This window comes from Corylus avellana, chromosome 5 (assembly GCF_965113065.1).
Source record: "Corylus avellana chromosome 5, dhCorAvel1.hap1.2, whole genome shotgun sequence".
In the NCBI taxonomy this organism is placed as follows: domain Eukaryota; kingdom Viridiplantae; phylum Streptophyta; class Magnoliopsida; order Fagales; family Betulaceae; genus Corylus; species Corylus avellana.
This window is the reverse complement of record NC_142494.1, coordinates 31,339,394-31,363,419: the sequence shown is the minus strand read 5'-3', so window position 1 is coordinate 31,363,419 and position 24,026 is coordinate 31,339,394. Positions and strand designations below refer to the sequence as shown.

General features: G+C 34.3%; 2 protein-coding genes and 1 pseudogene across 9 annotated transcripts; 2 read left to right on the top strand and 1 right to left on the bottom strand.

The window, feature by feature from the left end:
• The first annotated feature begins 3,833 nt into the window (after positions 1-3,833).
• Positions 3,834-7,578, top strand: LOC132181389 (Endosomal targeting BRO1-like domain-containing protein). Of its 8 annotated transcripts, XM_059594585.2 has the most exons (12): positions 3,834-3,924; positions 4,465-4,704; positions 4,950-5,033; positions 5,109-5,167; positions 5,259-5,397; positions 5,516-5,612; positions 5,710-5,776; positions 6,314-6,412; positions 6,668-6,763; positions 6,870-7,024; positions 7,124-7,225; positions 7,309-7,578. In XM_059594585.2, the coding sequence occupies exons 2-12, from the start codon at positions 4,500-4,502 to the stop codon at positions 7,475-7,477; spliced, it is 1,272 nt and encodes a 423-aa protein (XP_059450568.2). In that variant the 5' UTR covers positions 3,834-3,924; positions 4,465-4,499; the 3' UTR covers positions 7,478-7,578. The 8 variants fall into 8 exon arrangements, with proteins under 8 accessions (XP_059450568.2, XP_059450567.2, XP_059450573.2 ...); XM_059594584.2 differs by lacking the exon at positions 3,834-3,924 and having other exon boundaries at positions 4,349-4,704; XM_059594590.2 differs by lacking the exon at positions 3,834-3,924 and having other exon boundaries at positions 4,470-4,704; positions 5,133-5,167; positions 5,262-5,397.
• Positions 7,579-8,108: 530 nt separating this feature from the next.
• LOC132182253 (CASP-like protein 1F2) lies at positions 8,109-9,535 on the bottom strand (annotated as a pseudogene).
• A 5,736-nt stretch (positions 9,536-15,271) lies between these two features.
• Positions 15,272-24,026, top strand: LOC132182757 (phytyl ester synthase 2, chloroplastic). Its single transcript, XM_059596089.2, has 14 exons — positions 15,272-15,765; positions 16,870-16,921; positions 17,233-17,288; positions 17,566-17,724; positions 17,982-18,086; positions 18,188-18,294; positions 18,957-19,078; positions 20,032-20,140; positions 20,804-20,934; positions 21,376-21,745; positions 22,354-22,467; positions 22,803-22,888; positions 23,025-23,134; positions 23,515-24,026. The coding sequence occupies exons 1-14, from the start codon at positions 15,351-15,353 to the stop codon at positions 23,703-23,705; spliced, it is 2,127 nt and encodes a 708-aa protein (XP_059452072.2). The 5' UTR covers positions 15,272-15,350; the 3' UTR covers positions 23,706-24,026.

Below are 24,026 nucleotides of genomic sequence, written 5' to 3'. Positions count from 1 at the left end.
TAACATATATATTTAACTATAAATAAGAAACATTTTAAAAACGGAAGTCACGCCCAGACTAGCTCCCTTGGTTCTGTCCCCGACCAAAGCCCGAAGAGGAGCTAGCTTTTGCATGCTTGGTTTTTTTTTTTGGCTTAGAAAAAAATGAATGATTTTAAATTGATTTCTTTCACGCCTATTCTCTACAATAAAGTTATGCATGCATGTTAGATTTATACGATAAACTTGGTGTTACAGATCATAGCTAATCATTTGAAACTTTCATTTTTGAGAGTTAATTAAGGCTAAGTAAATTAATAAGACTTACGTTCGAGGAATTTTGCCAAATATATATTCAGCGATTAGAAGAAAAAAAAATCTCACCTTTATATTTGTGAATTAAGTATTTCTTTTCTTATAAATAAAATAATTAGCTGAACCAAGTGGTTTTTTTATTTATTTTTTTCCCTAATTAGCTGAACCAAGTTGAGCTCGAATTCGATGATGCACATCCTTTGAAGGAGTGGCAGATTGAGGTCTTCTTGAGTTTCCTGCGAGTGGAAATTCTTTCTCCACTGTTGAGCTGCAAGTACATGAAGATAATGTAGATTAATTATTTAGGGTCCCCTCAACTAAAAAGGAATATATTCCATTTATGGGATATTGGGCAACAAAATGATGCATGCACTTGACGACAAGTAAAACTATACAGCAAAACTTGCTACCAGAATATATATCTACAGGATCTCCATTCTTTCACTGCCTATAAATAGAGACTCCAAGACTTCTCATTGGAGCATGAATAGTACTTGAGAAGAAGTGAGGTCTAACATGAAGATCAAAGTTTTGTTTGATAGCCAAGAATGGCTTGCCTCCTGTAGTTGCAAGAGGTTAGAATGCTTGGCATTGTGTAGAAACTAACCTGGTTGGATTCCAGGCAAGTCATTCTGGCGAACTGACAAGCTTTTTTCTTTCATGTTAGGCCTTCTCTTCTTCACTAACAAGTTTTTGAAATATTATATATCATTGACTAGGAGTATTATTTATATGAGAAATGAGAATTGTTCAGTTCAAAGCCAAAGCTACTTAAGAGGGAGAGAGATTTGGTAGCCAATGATGACTTGCCTGCTACTTTCAAGATGTTAAAATGATTGGTATTGTTTGAAATCCTTATTTGGGTTCCACGCAAGTCACTTTGGCTAAACTGACAAACTCTTCTCTTTCATATTAGGTTTTTCCTTCTTTACCCTTTCATGATAAGTTTTCTCTTCTTTACCAACAAGATTTTAATATATATATATATATATTCTCCAATATTTGGTGCAAGCTTGAGGAGGAGTGATGCCTAACATGAAGATAAGAATCTCGTTTGATAGCCCAGGATAACTTGCTAGCTATTTGCTAGAGGTTAAAGTGATTGATATTGTTTAGAAATCTTATTTGGTTTCACGCAAGTTACCTTGGCTAAACTGATAGCTTCTTCTCTTTCATGCCAAGCTTTCTCTTCTTCACCAAAAGCTTTTGATACATTATATGTCTTAGAGCTAGAGTTTTATTAGCACCCTACTGTGGAGATCGCTATTCACTTTACAATACAAGCTTACGAGGAAGTAAGATTTAGCATGAAGATTAAGAGTCTTGTTTGGTAGCCAAGGATCATGACTTGCCTGATCTTTGCAAGAGGTTAAAGTTGAAGTGATATTGTTTAGAAACCTTATTTGGTTTTCATGCAAGTCATGCCTTGGTTAAACTGACAGGCTCTTATCTTTCATGCTAGGTCTTTTCTTCTTTACCAATAAGCTTTAGTTTGACACAGTATATTTCTTGGAGCTAAAGAACTATTTGCAATCCATAGTGGAGATCGCTATTCACTTTACAATACAAGCTTACGAGGAAGTAAGATTTATCATGAAGATTAAGAGTCTTGTTTGGTAGCCAAGGATCATGACTTGCCTGATCTTAATTTGCAAGAGGTTAAAGTTGAAGTGATATTGTTTAGAAACCTTATTTGGTTTTCATGCAAGTCATGCCTTGGTTAAACTGATAGGCTCTTATCTTTCATGCTAGGTCTTTTATTCTTTACCAATAAGCTTTAGTTTGAAACAATATATTTCTTCGAGCTAGAGAACTGTTTGCAATCCATATTGGAGATTGTTCAATTTGCAACAAACTTGGAAGGTATTAAATTCTAACATGAAGATAAGAGTATTGTTAGCTAATCGAGGATGATTTGCTTGCTACTTACAAGAGGTTAATTAAATGACTAAACATTGTACAGAAACCTTAATTAATTGGTTCCCATGCAAGTCACCTTAATTAGCTAGACTAGCAGGCTCTTCTCTGCCAAGACTGTGACTTGGATTCCCACAGAAATTGCTCTGTCTCATCACTCCACGAGCGCGCTCCTGTCCAAAGATTCAGGTTCTCGGTTCTTCCCACGGCGACTGAGCTGGCCTATGCGTTTGGGTTTCATTTGGTCCTTGGAAGCTAACAATCTGATTCTGGCAACCAGATGGATTAATTATGTAGGTTGATATATAGGTGAATATGTAAATTCTCCTCCTTGGACAAAATTTCACAACGTGGAATGACCCAATATGGAAGGCCTATTTTACTGGATTGTGAGAAAATAATAATAATAATAAAGACAATTAAATTGCTAGAGTGTCATCATTAAGAACATTGGATATATATCATTTATGAAACAGCCTGTAATCTGTCCATGGTAACGTGACACATGGGAAGGTGGGTCGTTTTTGGTACCATAATGCATCATGGATGGTGCTAGCTAGATTTATTATCAACATTGGCCGGGTTGATGGCAGATCCATAGACAGCCTCTGAAACTTCTGTTTATATATTTAGTTGACCCTCAATGTTACCTAATTTCTTTTGCAGATAATTTTTCTAGTTCATATTCTATATATAATGAAAATCAATATAGACTTTTGTAAATCTCTGTATTATTGAAGCATGCAAATATGAATCATTAAATCTATATAAGATGACAAATTTAGATTCATTGCAATAAAATTGTTCATTGCATAGAGCAGTCCAAACAAGTAAAGCTCGAACAACTGAATACTTGTTCCGGGATAGAGCCCGGATCCCCATCCTTGGATAACAATCAGGTAAAAAAAAAAATTGATATAAATATAATATATAATTACCTGAATCATTTTTACAAGATTTGTCAAATCATCTCCCGATTATAAGAGATCACAAGAGTAGAGTCCAAGAGTCAAGCCCGAAAAAGTGATTCGGGCAAATCAAGAACGGGGATCTTTCATGGGAGAAAATAAATTGGCCCACCAAACATACGCCAAATGTCAAAAAGTGCAGTAGTATAATTTTTGCAACAATTTTTTTATAAATTAAAATTGCAGTTTACTTAACACCTAGTACATTAATTTTTAAATAATTAAATTTAATTGTGTGACACATAATATTTAGTAAGTCACTATTAAATAATTTAATTTAATTATAACTGTAGTGAAAATGCGGGTAAATATCGTTTCAATTTGTGGAAAAGTAAATTTATAAATGATTGTAGTGAAAAAAGTGCAGCACCTATTGGCGATGGCCCCACTAGTCGCTTAGAACGAAAGGCACGGGCTGAGTAGCTAAGATTTAGGACTCAACTGCTAGCTGGATCAAGCTCAACGAACTCTCATATAACGATGAGTGATGAGGAATAAACTAATATTTACGTACTAATTATATTTTTGTAAAGATTTTCAACGGGCTCCTTTAACAAAGCAAAGACTTCTACGTTTCCGCCATCACCATGTGAGATATGTCTCGATCCCTGAGCTTCCTATTCCCAGATTCACTCTCTCTCTCTCTCTGAGATGGCCATATTAACATTAGCCATGTCCACTGAACCCTGCCGGAAGCTTCAAGCCTTCAAATAGCTCTCTCACGCCTACATGCTCTGTGTCAACAGTAAGTCATTTCAAGTTTGTCTGTTTTATTATATATATAGTTGTATTATATAATATATGCTCAGTTGCTCTGATCTCTCTTTCTCTCTCTCTCTCTCTCTCTCTCTCTCTCTTCTGGCTTATAATTTATAATCTTGCACTTGTTCTGTCTTTTGTTTTGGTACTGGGTTTTCATTATTGAATATGTAGTCCGTGTACCTATTAACTTGTAGTTGTTTTCTGTTTTCCTTTCAGTACTGGCTTTTTATTATTGGACATGAATGAATCTTCCCTTTTTAACTGTCCCATCTGTTTCCACCGCTGTCAGTGAATGATATCATCCAATCTCTTACCTTTCAATCCACCCCCAACCGATTTCTCTTTCTATATTCATTTCCCACCCACTTCACTAGAGCTGATATTTAGCATAGCTTTGGTGTTGGATGCCTCAGTTATTATGCCTATTTGTCTCATTGTCTTAAAGTTCTATCCATCCCTCTACTGGAGGTCTGGAGCTCAAATATCTATAGAGTTGGATGCATAATGGTGTTTTTTTTTGTAGGATGTTATGTTTGAAACTAATCCCCACCAAGAAAAATGGGTTGCACTTCTTCTATGTACGCTGTTGGAAGGAAGAAGAAGAAGAAGCTGAGTGTACCCGAAGTCGTGGTCTTCCTTCCCTCAATGAGAATTCCAGAACAATCTAATCTTCAAAGGCCGCTTAGAGGGCTAATTCCCAAAGATCTTGCCGATAGGTTGTCTTGCATCCGGAATCAGATTGTGCTGGTGGCAGAAGATACTGGTCTGGCTTACATGCCTTTGTACTAATGCTGAATTATTGTTTTCTCTTTATGTTCTGGGACTTTTGAGTAAACATAAACATGTACTTTGGTGAGCCGAATATGACTATTTTGCTTAATTAAGATGAGTGCTTATTTCAACTTTTGGAATCCGGAAAGATCTTTAGAAATTCTAGTACTTGCAGTAACTCTGTCAGCAACCTAATGGATCATTATCAAAAGTATTTTTACTAAGCATAGATTTTAGCTCTTGCAGGTGGATCAGCTATAACAGAACTACGGCAAGCACTTGAGGAATACTTGTCTGTTTTGATTGGACTCACAAAGAAAGGTATCATATACTAATATACAAGTCATCTCTCTCTCTCTCTCTCTCTCTAATGGAAGATAATGTGCTATCTAACAGAAAATGGTATTGAGGGACTTGTAGAATTCAAGTGGAAGAATTTAGAAGATGGACGTCATGTAAGACAATTGGAAACTCATTCTTGAATTCTAATGTGTAAACTTTGGTTGTTTCCAGTATGGTAAAAATTTGAGTTCAAAATTTGATTAGCAGGAAACGTGCGTAGCCAACTCCTGGTTTGAATTGCTGTCTGTTGTTCACCTAATGGCTATGCTGACTTTGTCAGAGGCTGATTCGCTAATGATCCCTAAGGACCATTCTGGTTCTGGTATAAGGGTAGTATCTTCAGGTTTATACTTATCCATATGCCTTTCATGTTTGTTCTTCAATTCTTTTTAGTGGAGCCAAATCTCACCAGATGGTCTATGTGTTGACTAATGAGTAGCCATCTAAATGTCTACCACCAGATTGCAAGAGGGATGCTGTTGATTTGTTACTCAAGGCAGCAGGATACTTAGAATTTTGTGTCCGGGATGTCCTGGTTTGTATGCCACCAGATATCAAGTATGTAAACAGCTTACAAAACTTTTAATCCGTTAGACATCTCTTATATCCTTCTTTATTGGACTAATTAACTAAGAAATCACATGCACATAACCAGGGAAAAGTTGCCCAAAGATTTGCAGGATGGTGTACTGGAGGCAATTTCGATTCAAGCACTAGGCCAGGTATTCATTACACAAGGTCACCAAATTTAGATGTTTCATTTTGTCACTCAGGTCTGCAGATATCTGGGCTGCATCGCTTATTCATGATATTTCTCTACAGGGGTTGTTTTCATATCAGATATTCTTATGTGTTCTTGTACACATAATTGCATCACAAGCACAAATCTTAGAAACTAAAAAAGCAGGGTGTCTTTCCTTTTCCATCATATGAAGTGTTTCTGTCTATGGAATTAAAACAGGCACTGAAAATACTATAAATATTTGAAATTTCCAAGCATAGAACACTGACATGCATGCTGACCACCCAAATTAACCCGAACAAAATTATTGCTTACCTCCAAAAAGAACAAAAAAAAAAAAAAAAAAATGACATGCACACAGAAGTTGATCCATATATTTGGTACTTTTTTTTCTCTCCTTTATCTTATTTTATCTTTTAATTAATCTATCAATATCTATTTAATGCGCAAACTAATTGCTAAAGTCTAACCTGAGTTTAGAGATATTCATAGATATTGATCTTGATAACACATTCAGGGAACTGAAATTCAGCTTGGTTTAGCTGTTGAGTGTCAAAAGGCCACTTCCTCAGTGAAGAGGAGGTTGGCATGTGAACAGCTGAGCTATTTTAGCCAGGTAATCTTTCGTAAGCAAAAATTGTGAATTCATCATCAAGCTCTTATACAATGCTTTATTATAGTATTATAGGCTAGAAACCATATTTGCAGAACCCTGTTTTATAAAGAGTTCATTTTAAGGTGCGCCTAAAAGATTCCAACAACTTTTCAAGTAACATTCCTTACAGAGAAAGATTTGTCTTTTTGTCTAAGAAACAACCTTCACCACAGCACCTCTCTCATGGTTTAGTGTGTTTCTCCTATGCTTGATCAGGCTTATCACTGCTTGTCAGGGGGAGACATGGACACCAATAATGGGTGTGGAAAGAAGCATCTCTGCTTCATCAAATGGAAATTCCTTGAAGCAAAGGTTTCTACTGCAATCAAATGCTAAACTCTCATTACAGTTCATTCTGCTGGCCATGTTCAGTAAATGTTGTGCATCTGATTCTAACTCTTATATTTTATATCATCAGGCTGCAGCTTACTACTACCATGGTCTGATCCTTGACAAGGGTAATGAACCATCCTTTCATGTCAGTGCTGTGTGCTGTTTTCTTGCTGCAGAACAACTTCTGTCAGAGAGCAAGAAGGCATGCCTGAGCTTTTCCCTTGCAGCTCCTGTGACGAGGTTGGGTTTGATCATTATCTATTGCACTCTTATTATCCTAGAAAAAGCTTTTTTGTCTTTTTCTTTGCTCAATCCTCTTTTGTTTTTGTTTTTGGCAAGGGCTCCTCCACTCTGGGGATCTATGAAGCATTTACGTCAGAAAATTCCTGAAGTTGCATCAAGGAAGTCTCAGATGTATGGCTACCTCTTAGAACAAGAGAAGTAAGTGTCTTCCTATGTAATCCTCATCTGCTATCCAAGTTCATTTGATTTTATACCAAATAATCAAACTGGTGATGATGCAGGGCTCTCCAAGCATTGCCTGACCTACCAGAATTTCAATTGTCATTAAGGCCTGATGACTATCAACTACCTGAAATTGATCCAGCTTGGGATAGTGAAAAATGGGAAATTCCAGGCCAGCCTCTGAAAGATCACCTCAAGGATAGTGAAGATGACATTGAAACTGAATGACCTCTTCTTATTTCTCTCTGTAGTTGAATACAAAATTTGCTGATTATAAAAGCGAATACATTATGACAGAAAAGAAACAATATATGATTGCTTCTACCTTACTGTTTTTCTCTCTCTCACTACCGAACCCCATTTCACCCCTTACCATCTCAGTGGCACGAGGGACAGAGGCTTTAATTTCCATATCTTAGTAAATGTTTAATTGTTCATTACCACCATTAATATGACACCTACAGATGATCTAAAACCAAGTTGGACATTTTCATTAAATAGGTTAGATTAAGATTGACTTATGTCTCAACAAAATCCGAACCTAACATGTCTATTTCGGATGGTCCTACGGCTATAATCTGTGTTGTCCTTCATTGGGACACTCTTAAATTCCAACAGTTGTGAAATGTTTTCTAGTGCATACGAACATCTTAAATAGATATAGAAATGAACAAAGCCAACACAATAAGCCATCAAACTTCTTCAAATTGACTTCTGTTAAAGCAGACAACCTCCACATTATCTTTCCACATTATCTTTCTTTTGTGTTTAAAAAAAGAAAAAAAGAACCTTCCCTGCATTAATTACCATAGCCCCCCACTTGGCCTTTTCAATCAGATCATTCTGGGCTTCCTTGTCTTTAGAGTTCTGGTGATTTCACTTGAGACATGAGCTTGGAGGCAGAAATGATTGTAAGTGCCAAGTAGGCTATGAAAGCAGAGTAAGATAAAGCCACAGACACCATCATTCTGGAGCAAAACTTGACCACACGATCACACACGGTTCCCCAACCTATCTTCTCTTCTCCAAAACGACCAATGTAACCAACCCCAGTTGCCGCCGCACATCCAGATATCATCAAAACCATCATCACCTGTAGTGTAAATTATACTAGATTAAAAAGCTTTACATACGATTAATTATACAAAAACTTCACCCCAAATAAAAAAGTGAGGCGTATGGATTGAAATACAGTGCAATATATAGGCAGCGAAATCCTTTGCAAAACATGTTTCTAACTAGTGGCCCACTTTCTTTTTAAAAAAAAAATAAAAAAATGAGTGTATTATCATATTTTTAATTTGGATATCACAATCAGGCCGGAACTACATGTGCCCCCCAAGCCCCAATATTTCCCCAAAAATAAAAAAAAAAAAAAAAAAAAAAAAAAAAAAAAATTGGAATATGTCCCCCCAAATTTTTTTATTTTATACTTTTGCCCCCCAAACTATATAAATGCTAGTTTCGCCTTGATCACAATAATAATTTTCTGACTCCACCCAATGTCAATCCGATTAATAAGTATAGTAGTTTACGTACAGCCACATAAAATGACCAAAATTTACTTACCATATCATGTAAAAAAAGGTAGAAATAGTTTGTGAGGTTTGACCTTGAGCGGTTCATAAGGTAAACAAAGATCAGTGACAATGCAGAGAAGGTACACCCATGATATCAGCGCCAAGCAGGAACCTATGAGAAAAAACCAAATTAAAAAGGTCAAACTTAGCCCCTCGAGTATAACAAAGGCGCAAACTCTAATGGATTTGTTCCTTTTTTTTTTGTTTTTGGAATAAATTTATATTGGGAATTTGGCCTTATTTTTTTTCCTGCTCAATCCATATTGTGTCCAAACCTCAATGAATTAGGATCCTCTCCATTTCAGTTGAAATGGAAAGGAGCCAGTTGGGCAAAAAATTGGAATAAAATTGTCCAAATTTTAAAAGATGAGGACAATTTTGTCCCAATGTCAAAAAGAAAAAAATCGGCCTAACTGCTATTAAGGTTAAAGTATGAATCTTTCAATGGTGTTTTTGAGTAGGATTAGATTAGTGTTTACTTCAAAGCAGAGGAGTAGGAATAGTGGGCTTCGAAAGTGAAGCCAAACATCATGACAGATTGAGCACTGGCGACCATCAATGAAATAGCAGGCACTGTGGCTGCAATGGCTAACACTCTGAGAGTGACTTGGGAGCTCAAGAATCTTCTCTGGGATGGGCTTGAAGGGCCCAAGGATTTCATTTCGAGCGTATAAGAACTTCCTTCTTTATCCATTTGAGAAGCCATATAAAAAAGAAGACCTCTTTCAACACAGGGGCAATGAAACAGGAAGAAATCAAAGCTCTGCACAAGTTTGAGAGAGCTATATATTAAGGTGAAGCTACTTATATTAAGAAATAAATAACTATTCCAGGCCTCTAAAGGGTGAAGCTACTTATCATGAACATCAAGGGCTCCTCAATAGGAAAACATTTTTCAATGAACATTAGATAAGATGTCTCTTTCTTGACAACTAAATCAAGAATAGTGTTAGTGGTGTGATCTTTAATGATACAAATGCAATGGGTGATCAGTGCGATTTTACGGCTCATGAAATCTAATTTTTGTTACTTATATTAAGAAGCTCTAATGTGTTTTAGAATCTTTTTTTTTTTTTTTTTCTTTCTATTTTGAATAAAGTACTATGAATGACGAAAAAGTGAAAAGTGCTTTTAGAAATATTTTCTATTTTAAATTATTTGTTAAAATATTTGTCAACATAAACAAAAGCATTAAGAAATATAACATAAAAAAAAATTGATAAATTCAACTAAAATTTTGTCTTTTTAAGTGCTATGGAGCTACTAGCCCACGTGGTAGCTAAAAAGGTAAGTTTATACCGGTGATATATATCGTTCTCTAGTTGTAAAATATTCCTTAGTTTCTTATTGAAGAAGTCAGCATACTTCCGACGTACCATCCAATTGATAATATCATCTCTCAAACTTTAAATTACCATCTAATTGATAACGCCATCTCTTAAACTTTAGATTGTGATGTCTTCTAAACTCTAGGAATATTTTTGTCATTGAGAAACATTGCCAATTTTTAATAGTTTGAGAAGGACACTACAATTTAAAATTTGGGAGGACATTATCAATTGGATAATAATTTGAAATGAGTACTATCTTATTCCTCTTTTGTTATTTGATATTTTTCTTCTATTTGCACCAACAAAAAAAAAATTATATTCCTTTCTCATGATTTCTAAATTAACCATTTTAAAGTAATTATTTTGTTTTATAATATTTAATGATGTACATGATATTACATCATAAAAATCTTAAACGACATGATAATCTATACCATATTATAACAGCAAAAAGGAAATTTAGGAGAAGAGTTGACTTTAGCTATGAGGTCACAAAACAAATATGAGTTGGCAACGTTCATCTGAAACTGGTATTGGAGGGCCAACGCTGGGTGATAGTAAGAGCATCTCCAAGTTCCAACAATGCTTTCAAAATAGAGATATAGTTAAATTTAACTATTTTGAGCATTTTTACTTTTTCAGCAGAGCTTTCAAAATGAAATTTTTTGAAAAATTTACTACAGTAATTGGAAGTTACTATAACACCTTCTACTATTTGTTTATTCTTTCTTTTTCTTTCTCTCTTCATCTCTCTCTCTCTCTCTCCAAGAACTCTTGATTTGTTCTTTTTCCTTCCTATCCCTCTCTCTCTCTCTCCCCCTTTCATATAATAAAATAATACTGAAATATAATATTTAATTAGAGTAAATAGTTAAATAGATGTTTTGTTGAAGCGTATAGTAAAAAACTAGTAACTAAAATGAAACAACCAAAAAAAAAAAAAAAAAATTGAAAATCCTTGCTAGAAATGCTCTATCAGCGACAGTAATGGTGTGTTTAGTGGTGGCGGTGACAAAAACAAAGCAAATGGTGTAATTGTGGTGACATCATAAAGACTAGTGGTGATATTAGTGGTATCCCTGAATTCAATTGATTCTTTTTTGATATTTTGTTTTGGAAGGTCGGGGACGGTGGTGGGTACTAAAAGTAAAATAGAAATAGAGTAATGTTCTGTATTATTTTTTTATCCTTATAAAATTCTCATAAAGTTGACGTGGCTCTCAAAATCACTATTAAATTTTAGATGAATCATACTTGAATTTTGATCCAATGATAATTTTAAGAGTCACATTAACTTTAGGAAGATAAAAAGATGGTACTTAACATTACTCATAAATATAATAACAAATAATTTAAATTTTTTTAATAATATGATATCATATGCACGTTAAATAAAAAACAAAATCGTAATATCAGTGAAATGAGATGATCCTATTCCGAGTGGTATCAGTTGTCATCTAGCACAATAATGCCTGCCAAGCTGCCACCACCACTATACTTGCCACCATAAATTTTTGCAGATTTCAAATAATTAACAAAATAATAATGAACTCATTCTTGAAAAAACACGTGGCAACATATCTGTCGTACCCAGAAACCGAGAAGATAAACAAAGAATTCAATGAGTGCAATGAGTTAGTTAATAACTAATATATATATATTTTCAATTTTATTGTAATTGGCCACAATTTCCTAACGTATTATTTGAATTAAGTTTATAAGTTTTACTTTTTTTTTATCACTCTATAAAAAATACACAAAACAATCCTAAATGAGCCGAGCTTCTAAATAAGGCTCAAATGGGCTTTCTAATTGAGCTTGGGCTCGAATAAGACATTCTAAAATTAAATAGACTAGTTCGAGTTCAAGTCGAGCCAAACATATAAAGTACTTAGCTTGACTTGACTAATCATTTTCAATGAACTCTAGCTCGAGTTAGGCGTTAGCTGAATTCGAACAACCATTTATTAATTAAACTCGAACTCGAGATTGGCTCAATTAGAGGCATTCATGACTAGTCATTCTCAAACATTTAAAGCTGGTCCCTAAATTTATAGCAATATATAAATGATTAGATATGTGAGATTTAATATTGACCACAAAACGAAAAGTAATTTGATTTTGCCATTTCATTTTGTCTTACTCTATTTCTTGAAAAGAAAAAGAAAAAAAAAAAAAAACAATTTAATTGAACCAGAGAGTTACGTGATGGTTTATATAATCGAAACGGCCGGCAACATGTTAATGTAGGACAAATGGACAATACCTTTAACTAAGATACCATTAAACGACGGCAATTGTTATAAACAAACAAACAAACATTTCCTCACACGGGAGGTATTGCTATTTTCAATGAGAGTATTCTTATAATATTTTCAGTTAGATCTGTTACCCCCAAATCAGCATCTTCTTGCCGTTCAATTCAATCAAGAGACCATCTTCTTCTTCTTTTTTTTTTTTTTTAATAAGATGAATTTCTTTTAATTAGAACTATTAAAATAATATGTGAGAATGAAAAATATGGCTCCCGGGAAGGGGAGAGACGGGTATTTGATGGCAACTGATCCATTATATCGGGTAACCCGGCCGTCCGTGTACACAAACACGGTTCAAAAATATCATACTTTTTCATCATTGACTGAAAAGTTTCTTGGACTCTTTAGAAAGTAGTTTGATAATTTTGTGACTTTTCCAGTTTCCTCGTTCAAGCTGCAACGAAAGCGCCAACCCTACAATTTTTCTCCCTTTGTCTTCTTATGAATGACTCTGACTTACCTAACTCAATGGAAAAACATGGCCTTGTTTATAACACTCTTTTATTTAAAAATATATATATATATATATATATATATATATTAACAAACAAAATAAAATATATTTTGAACAGAATTTTAAAGTAATTATATTTGTCATATCCTCCTAGATTTTATTTGGGGTGATTCTCATAGTCGGATCACGCCACATAAGAACCCCATCACTAGAATTCAAAGCTTCGGGAGAATTCGGATTCTTTTATATTCAGAACCCCATCACTTTTATGGAAGGTATTCACTGTTCAGTACTGTTCACAGTGAAAAAAAAACAACTCAACCAAAAAAAAAAATATATATATTAACGCACATTGCATGTCTTCTTATGATTGCTCGAGATTTGACTCAAAAAGCTAAATAATTGAACAAATACACTTCACTGATTTGAACCCATCTGGTGGTGGGTCCATCATATGAAACTGCCATAAAATGCCACATATGTGAAATAGACAGACAATACCAACAAAAAAAAAAAAAAAATTAAATCTTTAAATTAGGCTGAAAAAATATAGTTTTTTTTTTTAAAAAAAAAAAATTTATTCCATTGAATTAATATATGTTCAGAATGCATATAAAAATAATGATATATGTAAAAATTATATGCATTTTAAATACGTATTAATTTAATAAACTAAATAGCAAAACTAACATAATTTAGTGGAAAACTTTCTTTTTCTTGACTTAGTCTGGCTTAATTCGGTTGAACGAACCGGCAACCAAAAAACAAACAAAAGAGTGGAGACAAACAAAAGACTCTAATTTTGGATTACAAGTATATTTCAAGTGTGTCAAGACTCAAGAGTCTCATGACTCGAGTGAGATCGACGGAATGAGTATTTTAATGGATCACAACACGTAATATATAGAGATATTAGAAGATTAAATTCATGAATTTTAATTTTAATTATACCATATTAACCAATCATATTGATCAAATATATATATATATATATATATATATAATGTTGGTGTCATTAATATATATTTGAAAATCAGTTGATTGCCAAATCCAACTATTAAAGTAACTTACGTTCGATGAGTTTGAGACCACCAGAACCAGCCCAGACCTAACAATAAGACACTAGAGGGTCTAGATACATATATAAATGGCCAAATGACGAGCATAAGGTATATTCTTCATCTTATACACTATATCAATAATACATTCTCTCACGTTCCTTATTGAATTGGACGTCGGAGTCCATGTAGCCATTTAGGGCCAGTAGGATTATGACTTCTTTTACCTCTCTTTGTAGATGAAGCTTTTCCTTGCAAGACGGTATGAAGTCACTGTGGTGATCTGAACACCAACACTTGCAAAGAAAAGAATGGTCAAGCACAAAGTGCCTTGTTGGGATCCAACGTACATCACTTGAATGCTTAAGTTATAATTCATCTTGAAAAATAAAAAAGCTAAGATAAAGTACAAGAAATAGAGTTTTTGGCTGTAACTAAACATATCTTTGCATTACCTTAAAAAAAAAAAAAAAAACCCTTAATTTTCCGTCTTTCTATGAAGTATTTTTCGGTGTGTAGTTGATTATGGGAGGAGGTCGATCCATGGACTAGCAAATTTGATTATGCGGTCTCGCTTCATTAGGCACTCTTGTCTTGTGTGCCCATTCTTTTTGGTTTGGCTGGTTCCCACTTCCCAACTTCCAACCAACATGTAAGGCTTTATCAAAACTATTATTATTATTATTTTTTTGTTAATTTGGAGAGGCAATTTGATGAAAGAAGTTAAAAACTCTTATTTTCAATCTCGCCATTTTAATGAGAAAAAAATGGTGAGCGAATTTTATTTACTATTAATAGTGAGTACTTTTCACTCACATATTGAATAAAAAAGTAATTTATCTCTCATTTTTTGTTTTTCGTTTCTATCTCATTCTTTAATAGTTAGAAAAAAAATAAATAAATATTTGAAAAATAATATTTACATAGAATAATAAAAGTTGATTGTTAAAATAGTGAGATGGATAAGAATGCTTTAAAAAAAGTAAATAGTTAAAATAGAAAGAAAAAAAAAAATTATACATTTGATTATTTTTGTGAGTAAAATTTGATGAGGCTAATAATGTTGTTACCGAGAATGAATCAGATTAGACGGGTTAAAATTAAATGGGCTAAAATAGCCTGCTTCTTAAGGACTTATATATGGTACACCAATATTTTAATTTATTGGCCGATGAGCAATGCATGAATATTATGGCCTAATTAATTAATCTTACTATATGATATATTATTAATTTTATTATTGTATAGTGTTTTTTTATTATTTATTTGTCTGGCTGTGCTTTAAATCTCGAGGACCGCCGGCTAGTGCTCTGTGCCTTGGGCCTGTGGCAGAGGCAGCAACTAGCAAACTTAGCTACCATCAATGGCGTCGATGGCGTCCACCGGAGCTCATCTATTTCCCGCCAATTTATCGCCCGTTTTCCGCCGTGATGCGGCGTCTTCATCCATCGGAAAGTCCAAACCCAAGCAGATTTCATTTTCGAACTCGTCTCGGCGATTCGCCGTGTCCACGGAACAACCGACAACGGCAGCAACGACAGATACGAAGACGACGAGTCGTTTCTCGGGGAGTGGAAGGTTGGAGAAGCGTGAAGAAGCTGAGGCGGCAGCGGCAAGAAGGTTCGAGGATCCGGCGGTGGAGCGTGGGAGCTTGAAGGATTACTTAGAGCGGTCGAAGGAGTTGGTCAGCCAATCGGACGGCGGTCCGCCTCGTTGGTTCACGCCCTTGGAGTGCGGCCCTCCGTTGACTAACTCTCCTCTGCTCCTCTTTTTGCCTGGTTTGTCTTTTACACCCATCTTTCTTTATTCATTTCAGTGCTTGTTCTGTTTATCATTTCGGACATCATTGGAAGATTATTACTCTTGCTTTTTTTTTTTTTTTTTTTTTTTTTTTCTCGTGAAAACATTTTCCTGGAAATTATAATTTTCTTTTTTCGGTCAAAACAAAAATCGAGAATATTGCGGAACTGTGTTACACGTGGAATATTGTGATTGGGTTAGTAATTTTAGAGAAAGTGGGAATCCAGTTGGTCTCGACGAAAAAAGTTAAAAGAAAAGAAAATCAGGGTGACATGTAGATGTAATGCATCGTACTAATTACTTTGCGTGCACAATAAAGATTGTCCTATGTGGTCGTGTAATCCATATTAAAGGGAATGCGATCATCATTATGAGATGGTGATGAACTATTTTATGATTAAGATTTTATTTTGTTGTATTATTTAAAATTTTTATCATATTTTTAGTTTTATGATTTTTATTTATGGTACTTCTTTTTTTTTTTTTCAAGAGAAAGGAAAGAGGATCCTCGTACATATTAAAGTACCATTTATGTCTTCACTGTCAACTATGTCGTTCATAATAGGTTTATTTACTAGTCTATTGTTAAACTTTAGGCTAAATTATTGAATTGGTCATGCTTAGGATTGTTTTTCATATTTTTAGTTTTATGATTTTTTTTTTTTTTTTTTTTTTTTTTTTTTTAAATCTAGTTAAGTGTTTATATACAGAAATAATACTATTTTGAACAAGTCTGAAATATTTACTAAATATTCCACCCTAGCCCCTAGGGTTACCTGAAAAATCCAAATAATCTTAATCTAGAGATAACATTATTCTTGAAGTTATTTACTTATTTATTACTTGGTTACCACCATTAAATTTATTTTGAACCACTTCCCTCCCCTTTAAATCTCTTTTGCAAATGCCAATTTTTTTCTCAATCATACTTGTGTAAATGATTAGAACTTGTTTATATGCTGCTCAATTTAGATTGGTTAAGCTTGCGCTTTCATCTCAAGTCTTTTGATCGTTGTTATTATATTTTTCGTCTAGATGAGATAGTACTCATGACATGCTATTTTTACTTCGGAACTTTGCAGGGCTTATTGGCGTTGGACTTGGACTTTTTAAGCAACATCAGAGACTTGGAAAGTAAATATTCACTCAAATTTCAATTCTCTCAACAATGAGTAGTAGTGTTTGGAAAGTAAATATTCACTCAAACTTCAATTCTCTCAACAATGAGTAGTAGTGTTCTTTCTTGCTTTCTTTCTTTCTCCCTTTGAGATGTTGCATATAATTCAAGTCATGACTCATGGAGAATTTAAAAGCAACTTGTCATGATGTCATCCATTGAATTCTCTACTAGTTATCATCCAAAAAAATAAATAAATAACCGTCAGCTAATAATATATCTGATGTTGCCTGATTTATGATTTTCTTTTATTTCCCCTTGAATGAAGGATTTTTGAGATATGGTGCTTGCATATTCCAGTTGTGGATCGAACACCCTTTACAGGTCTTCTCTCTCTCTCTGACCTTGCTTGCTATTTACTACCTCTTGATTACAACTTACATGCATGCCCTATTTGCTAGAGGGTCTGTATAGCATTGGTAAATTTTTGTAGCATCAGCTGTTGCACTATTCTTGGATTTGGGATACACATATGAGATCAAAACAAGTGCCTGAGCTGTCCTATGGAAAGTGGGCTAACATTTAATCTAGCAAATACTTGCGGCTTATTTTCCTTTTCGATCGAGCGTGAATCTCATTACTATGAACTTTCTTGTTTCAGAACTGGTGAAGCTAGTTGAAAGAACAATTAGGTCAGAGCACCATCGTTCACCGAATAGACCCATATATCTTGTTGGAGAATCTTTTGGAGGATGCCTTGCTTTGGCCGTGGCAGCCCTTAATCCTGATATTGATCTTGTGCTAATTTTGGCTAACCCAGGTAAAAAGTTTGTCTCTTTTAAACCTTCTCTTTTATATTTAGTGTTTTTTACCCCACAAAATCAACTACTAGAGTAGGTCAAGCTGATGTATCAACCTAAGAGCTATAGATATGGTAGAGGTCATTCTTAAGATTTAACAGAAAATGCTTAGTCAGTTCAACACTCAAGTGAGGTAGCTTTAAAGTGGATGCAGGCATTCACTTGATGAATTCTTTTTCTTACTATTTGTACAACCTAATTGGTGTTTTGTTTGCAGCTACATCTTTTAGCCGGTCTCATCTGCAGCCACTAATACCATTACTGGATATTATGCCAGACCAGCTCCCTCTTAGCCTCCCTTACATGTTGAGGTCAATTACAGGTTTGCTTTCTTCTTCTCGTTTCCAAAAATAATTAACTAGTTGCAAATTAAGTGTATGCATATCCTCACTTGACACCAGCAATTGTATAATGTCCATTTAGGTGATCCTTTAAGGATGATGATAGAGAGTGTGGTGAAGGGACTTCCTTTGCAACAAACAATTGGAGAGCTATCACAGGACCTTGTTGCAATTTCATCTTATCTCTCCGTATGGTTCAACTTAGAACATGAATAGACAGACAATATTGATGAGTCTCACCATTTTTATATACATTGATGAAATTACTTTTAGATCTAAACCATTCATATAAACTTATAAACAATTTTTTAAATTCGGTTCTAATTACTAAAACAAAATGGCTTATTCTTTTACTGGGATTTTGACCTTGAATTGCAGTGTATATCGAAGCAAAAATAGTGCACCTATTTTTCATACAAAAAATCATTTATTTTATTTTTTATTTTTTCATTTTCTCCTTTATCAGTAAAATTTATAACAATTTAAAATATTCAACCGGTTTAGGGTTTTTATACAAAAAGTAACATAGGACTGATCGAGAAAAAGAAATTCTGCAATTGAATATGTCAAGGACTCTTTTATCAGCAAGTTTTATATCATACTTTGCATTTACATGCCATAGGTGCTCCCATGTGAGTCATCTCAAATTGGAATGAGCTAAACTGCCTTGCTATCCGAGTAGTATCACATGCCATTATATACGATATTTAAGATATTAACGACTCTGGACTTCTCTTGGAGTTCATATAGAGATAGTTGGCTTATCCTTACCCCTTCATATGCTTTCTCACATAATATTTTCTCCTCATGCATTGATTTTGTGTTAAAGATATTGATAATTGATTTCTCAGGTTCTGGCTGATATCTCGCCGATAGAAACACTTCGATGGAAGCTGCAAATGCTTAAATCAGCTTCAGCAGTTTCCAATTCACGCCTCCATGCTGTGGAAGCTCAAACATTGATAATATCCAGGTTCTTATTCTTTGCTACAACCTAACCCATTCAATATACTTGAAAAATTAAATCTCCTCATAATATTTAACTTCTGTAAATGACCAAATTGCTTAAGAGCCACAGAAGCTGACCAAAGGAAACCTACAATTTTTTATTTCTTTTTTATTTTTTATTTTTTTAAAAAGAACTGCTATAAAAACAAACATACATTTAGCATTTAGTTTCTTTATTATTTTTTGTTAATTTTTTGAAGATGCATGTTCAAAAAATGTATTACTAATGTTTTCTACCAATCAAACCAAATTTTATTTAGCTGAAAAAGATTAAGCACATTGATGTAATGAGAAAAAAACCTTTCTTCTCTAAGAGCTCGTTGATGATAATCATGAATTTCTAAAATCACAAAATCACAGCTGTTGTTGTAATTATTCCTTGTAGATCTTTGGATTTCATATTCATATACCATAGATCATAATAAAACCTCCATTTTCATATGGAAAAGTGGAGGCTAAAATGAAGACAAGGAATCGACCATTAGAGTATTTGAAATAATGAGAAATATAAGGTAAAAAGTAGCAATGTACTTATTATATGTTAATTTATTTCAAATTACGGATAATCCTAATGAGATAATAATTTCTTACTAGAATAAATGATGGCCTCCTCTCCCCGCTACCTAATACATAATTCCATATTAGGAGCCTAGAGCTTAAATTCAACATTGCAAAAACAGGAAGTTGACCCCACTCCAGTATTTGATTTGTAGGTCATACATCTTGAACATATGGCATCTATGTCTTTGAAATATAGGCTTTAAGCTTCACAGACTTTTGTTCAGTAAAAAATAAGCATTCTTTATTATTCAAGTTGATGTGCTTGAACTATTCAGAGACATTATTGCAATGTTTTTCTTGTTTTGATCTTGTAATTCTTTCAAGAATGATTCAATTAAGTTTGCTCTCTCATTTTAGTGGAAAAGATCAGTTGCTACCTAGTCAAGAAGAAGGTGAAAGACTATATCGTGCATTGCCAAAATGTGAGATTCGAAAGCTCAATGACAGTGGCCATTTCCTCTTTTTGGTACGATTTCTCTCTCTTTCTCCCCCTCCCCATGCCTATCCCTTCTCTCTTCCTCTTCTTGGTAGGAACTGTATCTGTGTATGTGCAGGCACATGTGTACACATATGCAGGTCTGCATAATGCATGCGTGGTTTTGCCTACTTGCAAAGAATTTAAGAATGATGAATCATTGAGTAATTAACACAAGGTTAGGCAATTGATAAAATTGTTTAAAATGAGAATCAATATAACTATATATCTTGGCTACTTATATTGGGGTAATGGAATAATTCAAAAAAAGAAAAATGAATTCCGTGCAAGCTTAGAGTGCTTTCCTTACAATATGAATCAAAAAGAGGGACTGGCACTTTTTCCATACAAGACTAAGGTTTATATTATGTTAACAGAAGATGGAAAAAAGCCTAAATTTATTTGATGATGATACAAATGTAAATATAATAGTTTTTCTATGATGGTAAAACTTATTATTTCTTTGATCTTTTGAATACGCAAGCTATATGTATGTGTGTTTGTGTATCTTTTATACCTGACTATCATGCATCAACTGTTGTGTGAACCTGAAATATTCTTTGACTTTTAGATATATTCCATTTCACTTGAATCTTGCATTTTTTTTTTTTTCTGGTTTCTGATACGCATAGAAGTTCTACCCATGTATGGCAGGAAGATGGTATTGATTTGGTAACTATCATCAAGGCTGCTGGTTTCTATCGTCGCAGAAAGTACATCGACTATGTCTCAGATTACATGCCACCAACCCCTACTGAGTTCCAAAAAGTATATGATGACAACAAGTAGGTCATATTTTGTTAGAAACATACAAATACAGATACTTTCTGTGATAAAACATGTTTAAGATCCTAGGTACCTGACCTTTATATGAGGTATGGGGTGTGTCGGTGTCAGCCAAAGAAAACTGATTGTATTATTCTGTGTATTAATAACATTAAAACTTAGCATAGAACAATATGCATAAACGCTAGATAAAAAAGATAGCTGCTGTTGGAATGGATGGATATAGTTGTTTTCAACTTTTTGTTTCATCTTAGCGATCAGTTCGGAGGAAGAGTGACTCTGTATCCTTTTGCATACCTCAATGGTCATGCCTTTAGTGTGGAATGCTTACAGCCAACCTGGCAGTTACCTGAACCATCTTTGTTGTAGAGTTTTCTGATTAATTGGTTTGTGGTAGAATACATTTTGGACATTAATGTCTCATATTTTGATGTTCCCAGATGGATTAATGCTGTTACTAGCCCTGTGATGCTCTCAACGTTAGAGGATGGAAAGATTGTGAGGGGCCTTGCTGGGATACCTTCAGAGGGTCCAGTCTTGCTAGTTGGCTATCACATGTTACTGGGACTTGAATTGGTTCCCTTGGTTACCAAAATATTTATGGAAAGAAATATCCTTGTGCGCGGGATAGCACATCCAATGATGTTTGTGAGGGATAAAGAAGGAACCTTACCTGATTTATCAGCATATGACTCATTCAGAATAATGGGTGCTGTTCCTGTCTCAGCAACCAACTTCTACAAGCTCATGTCTTCAAAGTCTCATGCCCTGCTGTATCCAGGAGGCATGCGTGAGGCTCTTCATCGGAAGGTTACATCATTTTACCTTGATCTACTCCATGTATATCCCCTCCCCCCCCCCCCCAAAAAAAAAAAAAAAAACAAATAAATAAATAAATAAAATTGACATACCCAAACACAAACATGATAGTTAAATCACAATTTGCTAGTTTACTTCTTTTGTAGTTCAGAAAAAAAGAAGACATTTAATGTCACACAAAGTTGGTCAGTACTATGCTTCCTCTGAGGTCTGGTCTAGTGTTCTAAATCAAGGCTCAATCCAAGCTAGGAAAAGCGCAACTTTACTCTGCTTGCCTCGTAGAGCAAAATTGTTATAAAGAAGAGACAGGCCATGAAGTGATGGATGGATAGTTTCTATTTCAGCGACATGAGGAAATTTTTTTTTTGGATGAGTTAATGACAACACTTTATTTATGATAGAATCCATCCCTTTGATTACCACAAATTGATCCCCCTTTCACCTTTCTCACTATAATATTCTTGGAAATTTACCCTTTAAGGTGAACAGCTAGATGATCTCATAATGCACAATGTTTTCTTCTCTACCTTCAGTGTCATTTATGCGTTTATTCGCATTGTAAAGTATTTTTGAAGTCCTTGGCTCTTCATACTTTCTAGGGTGAAGAATACAAGTTAATCTGGCCAGAACAGTCTGAGTTTGTCAGAACGGCAGCAAGATTCGGAGCCAAAATCATCCCTTTTGGTGCTGTTGGAGAAGATGATATAGGCGAAGTAAGCTAAAATCTCCGAATTGTACCAGCTCTTATTTATCAATTATTAGTTACATCTATACATATATTCATATCTGCATCCAGCACATAAGTGTGGTTTCTAGTCTGCTAGTTGAATGCATCTTGCACAAAGTCATCACCTGGAACCTTCATCCTTCCAACTTGTCCAACATTTAAACATTGAACCGGGATCAATATTCATATGCTTGTTAATTTATCATAATTTCCATATATAGGCTTATCCTAGTTTTATGATTCTAGTTTGTGTTAATTTAACCATTGGATTTGACTGGTCTGCACTCTCTAACGAATAACTGGTTTCATGTTAATTGATAGGTGGTTGTTGATTATGATGACCTAATGAAGATTCCTTACTTTAAGGGTGAAATAGAACGATTAACAAATGGGGCTGTAAAGCTAAGGTATCTTAAATCCTCTTGTGTTTGTTGGCTTCCATTATATCTTTTTGTTTCATTAATGTTAAGTCTCAAATTTATTTTTGCTTGCATTTGCCTTGCCTGTTCTCTCTTTTAATATTACCATGATCTTGTATTATAGGTCTGATGCGCATGGGGAGGTGGCAAACCAAGATGTACACCTTCCCGGAATTCTACCAAAATTTCCTGGTCGGTTTTATTATTACTTTGGGAAACCCATTGAAACAGAAGGTATGGCCATTGGATGATCAATATCTTTGAATGTCTGAAGCTCGTAATAATCTTTCAAGTTAGCCTAAAACAAGATATTTCAAAATTAAAGATTAATTGTTTCTTTAAATTTAAAATATGAAGTGCCCCTTTCGTCCACCCTAAATATCTCCTAGATTGGAAAGTTCAAATCCACCTTAGATATTCCCAACTTTGAATTCAATTGTTGGATGTTCATCACAAGTACCCAATTCACTTAGGTGGCTAGAAGCAGCCTAAGAAGAAGAATTTCTAATAACCTTATCTATTTTTTCCCAAATTTTATTTCAATTAAATATTTCACGTAAATTGAATTCTCGATGCTAGTTGAGTAAATCTTAATCTTTAATTATGTTATGAAGGGAGGAAGCAAGAGTTAAGAGACAAGGACAAATCTCAAGAATTATATTTAGAAGTAAAGTCTGAAGTTGCGAGATGCCTTGCTTATTTGAAGGAAAAAAGAGAATATGATCCTTATAGAAATTTATTATCTCGGTTAGTTTACCAGGCTACACATGGCTTTACATCTGAAGTTCCTACATTTGAACTTTGAATTTTTCGCTCATTGTAGATGAATTTCACCTTAATTTTTTTTCATTAATAATTTTTTCTCGAAGAAGCCCGTGAACTTCTCCGGGGATATTGTAGCCGTAGTGTATGATATAAACACCGGCCAGGTGTGGTGGTGGCATTGATTCCACAAGGGTGGAAGAGTTTAGGAAAAAATGTTTTTGAATATGGTCATAGCTAGGGAGTTGACAGTGTAGCAAATTTGTGATATATATATCACATGGTCATTAATTATATGTATAAACTATGATTTTGGGAGACTGATGGAATATAATAATGACAAAAACATGGCATTTGTTTATAA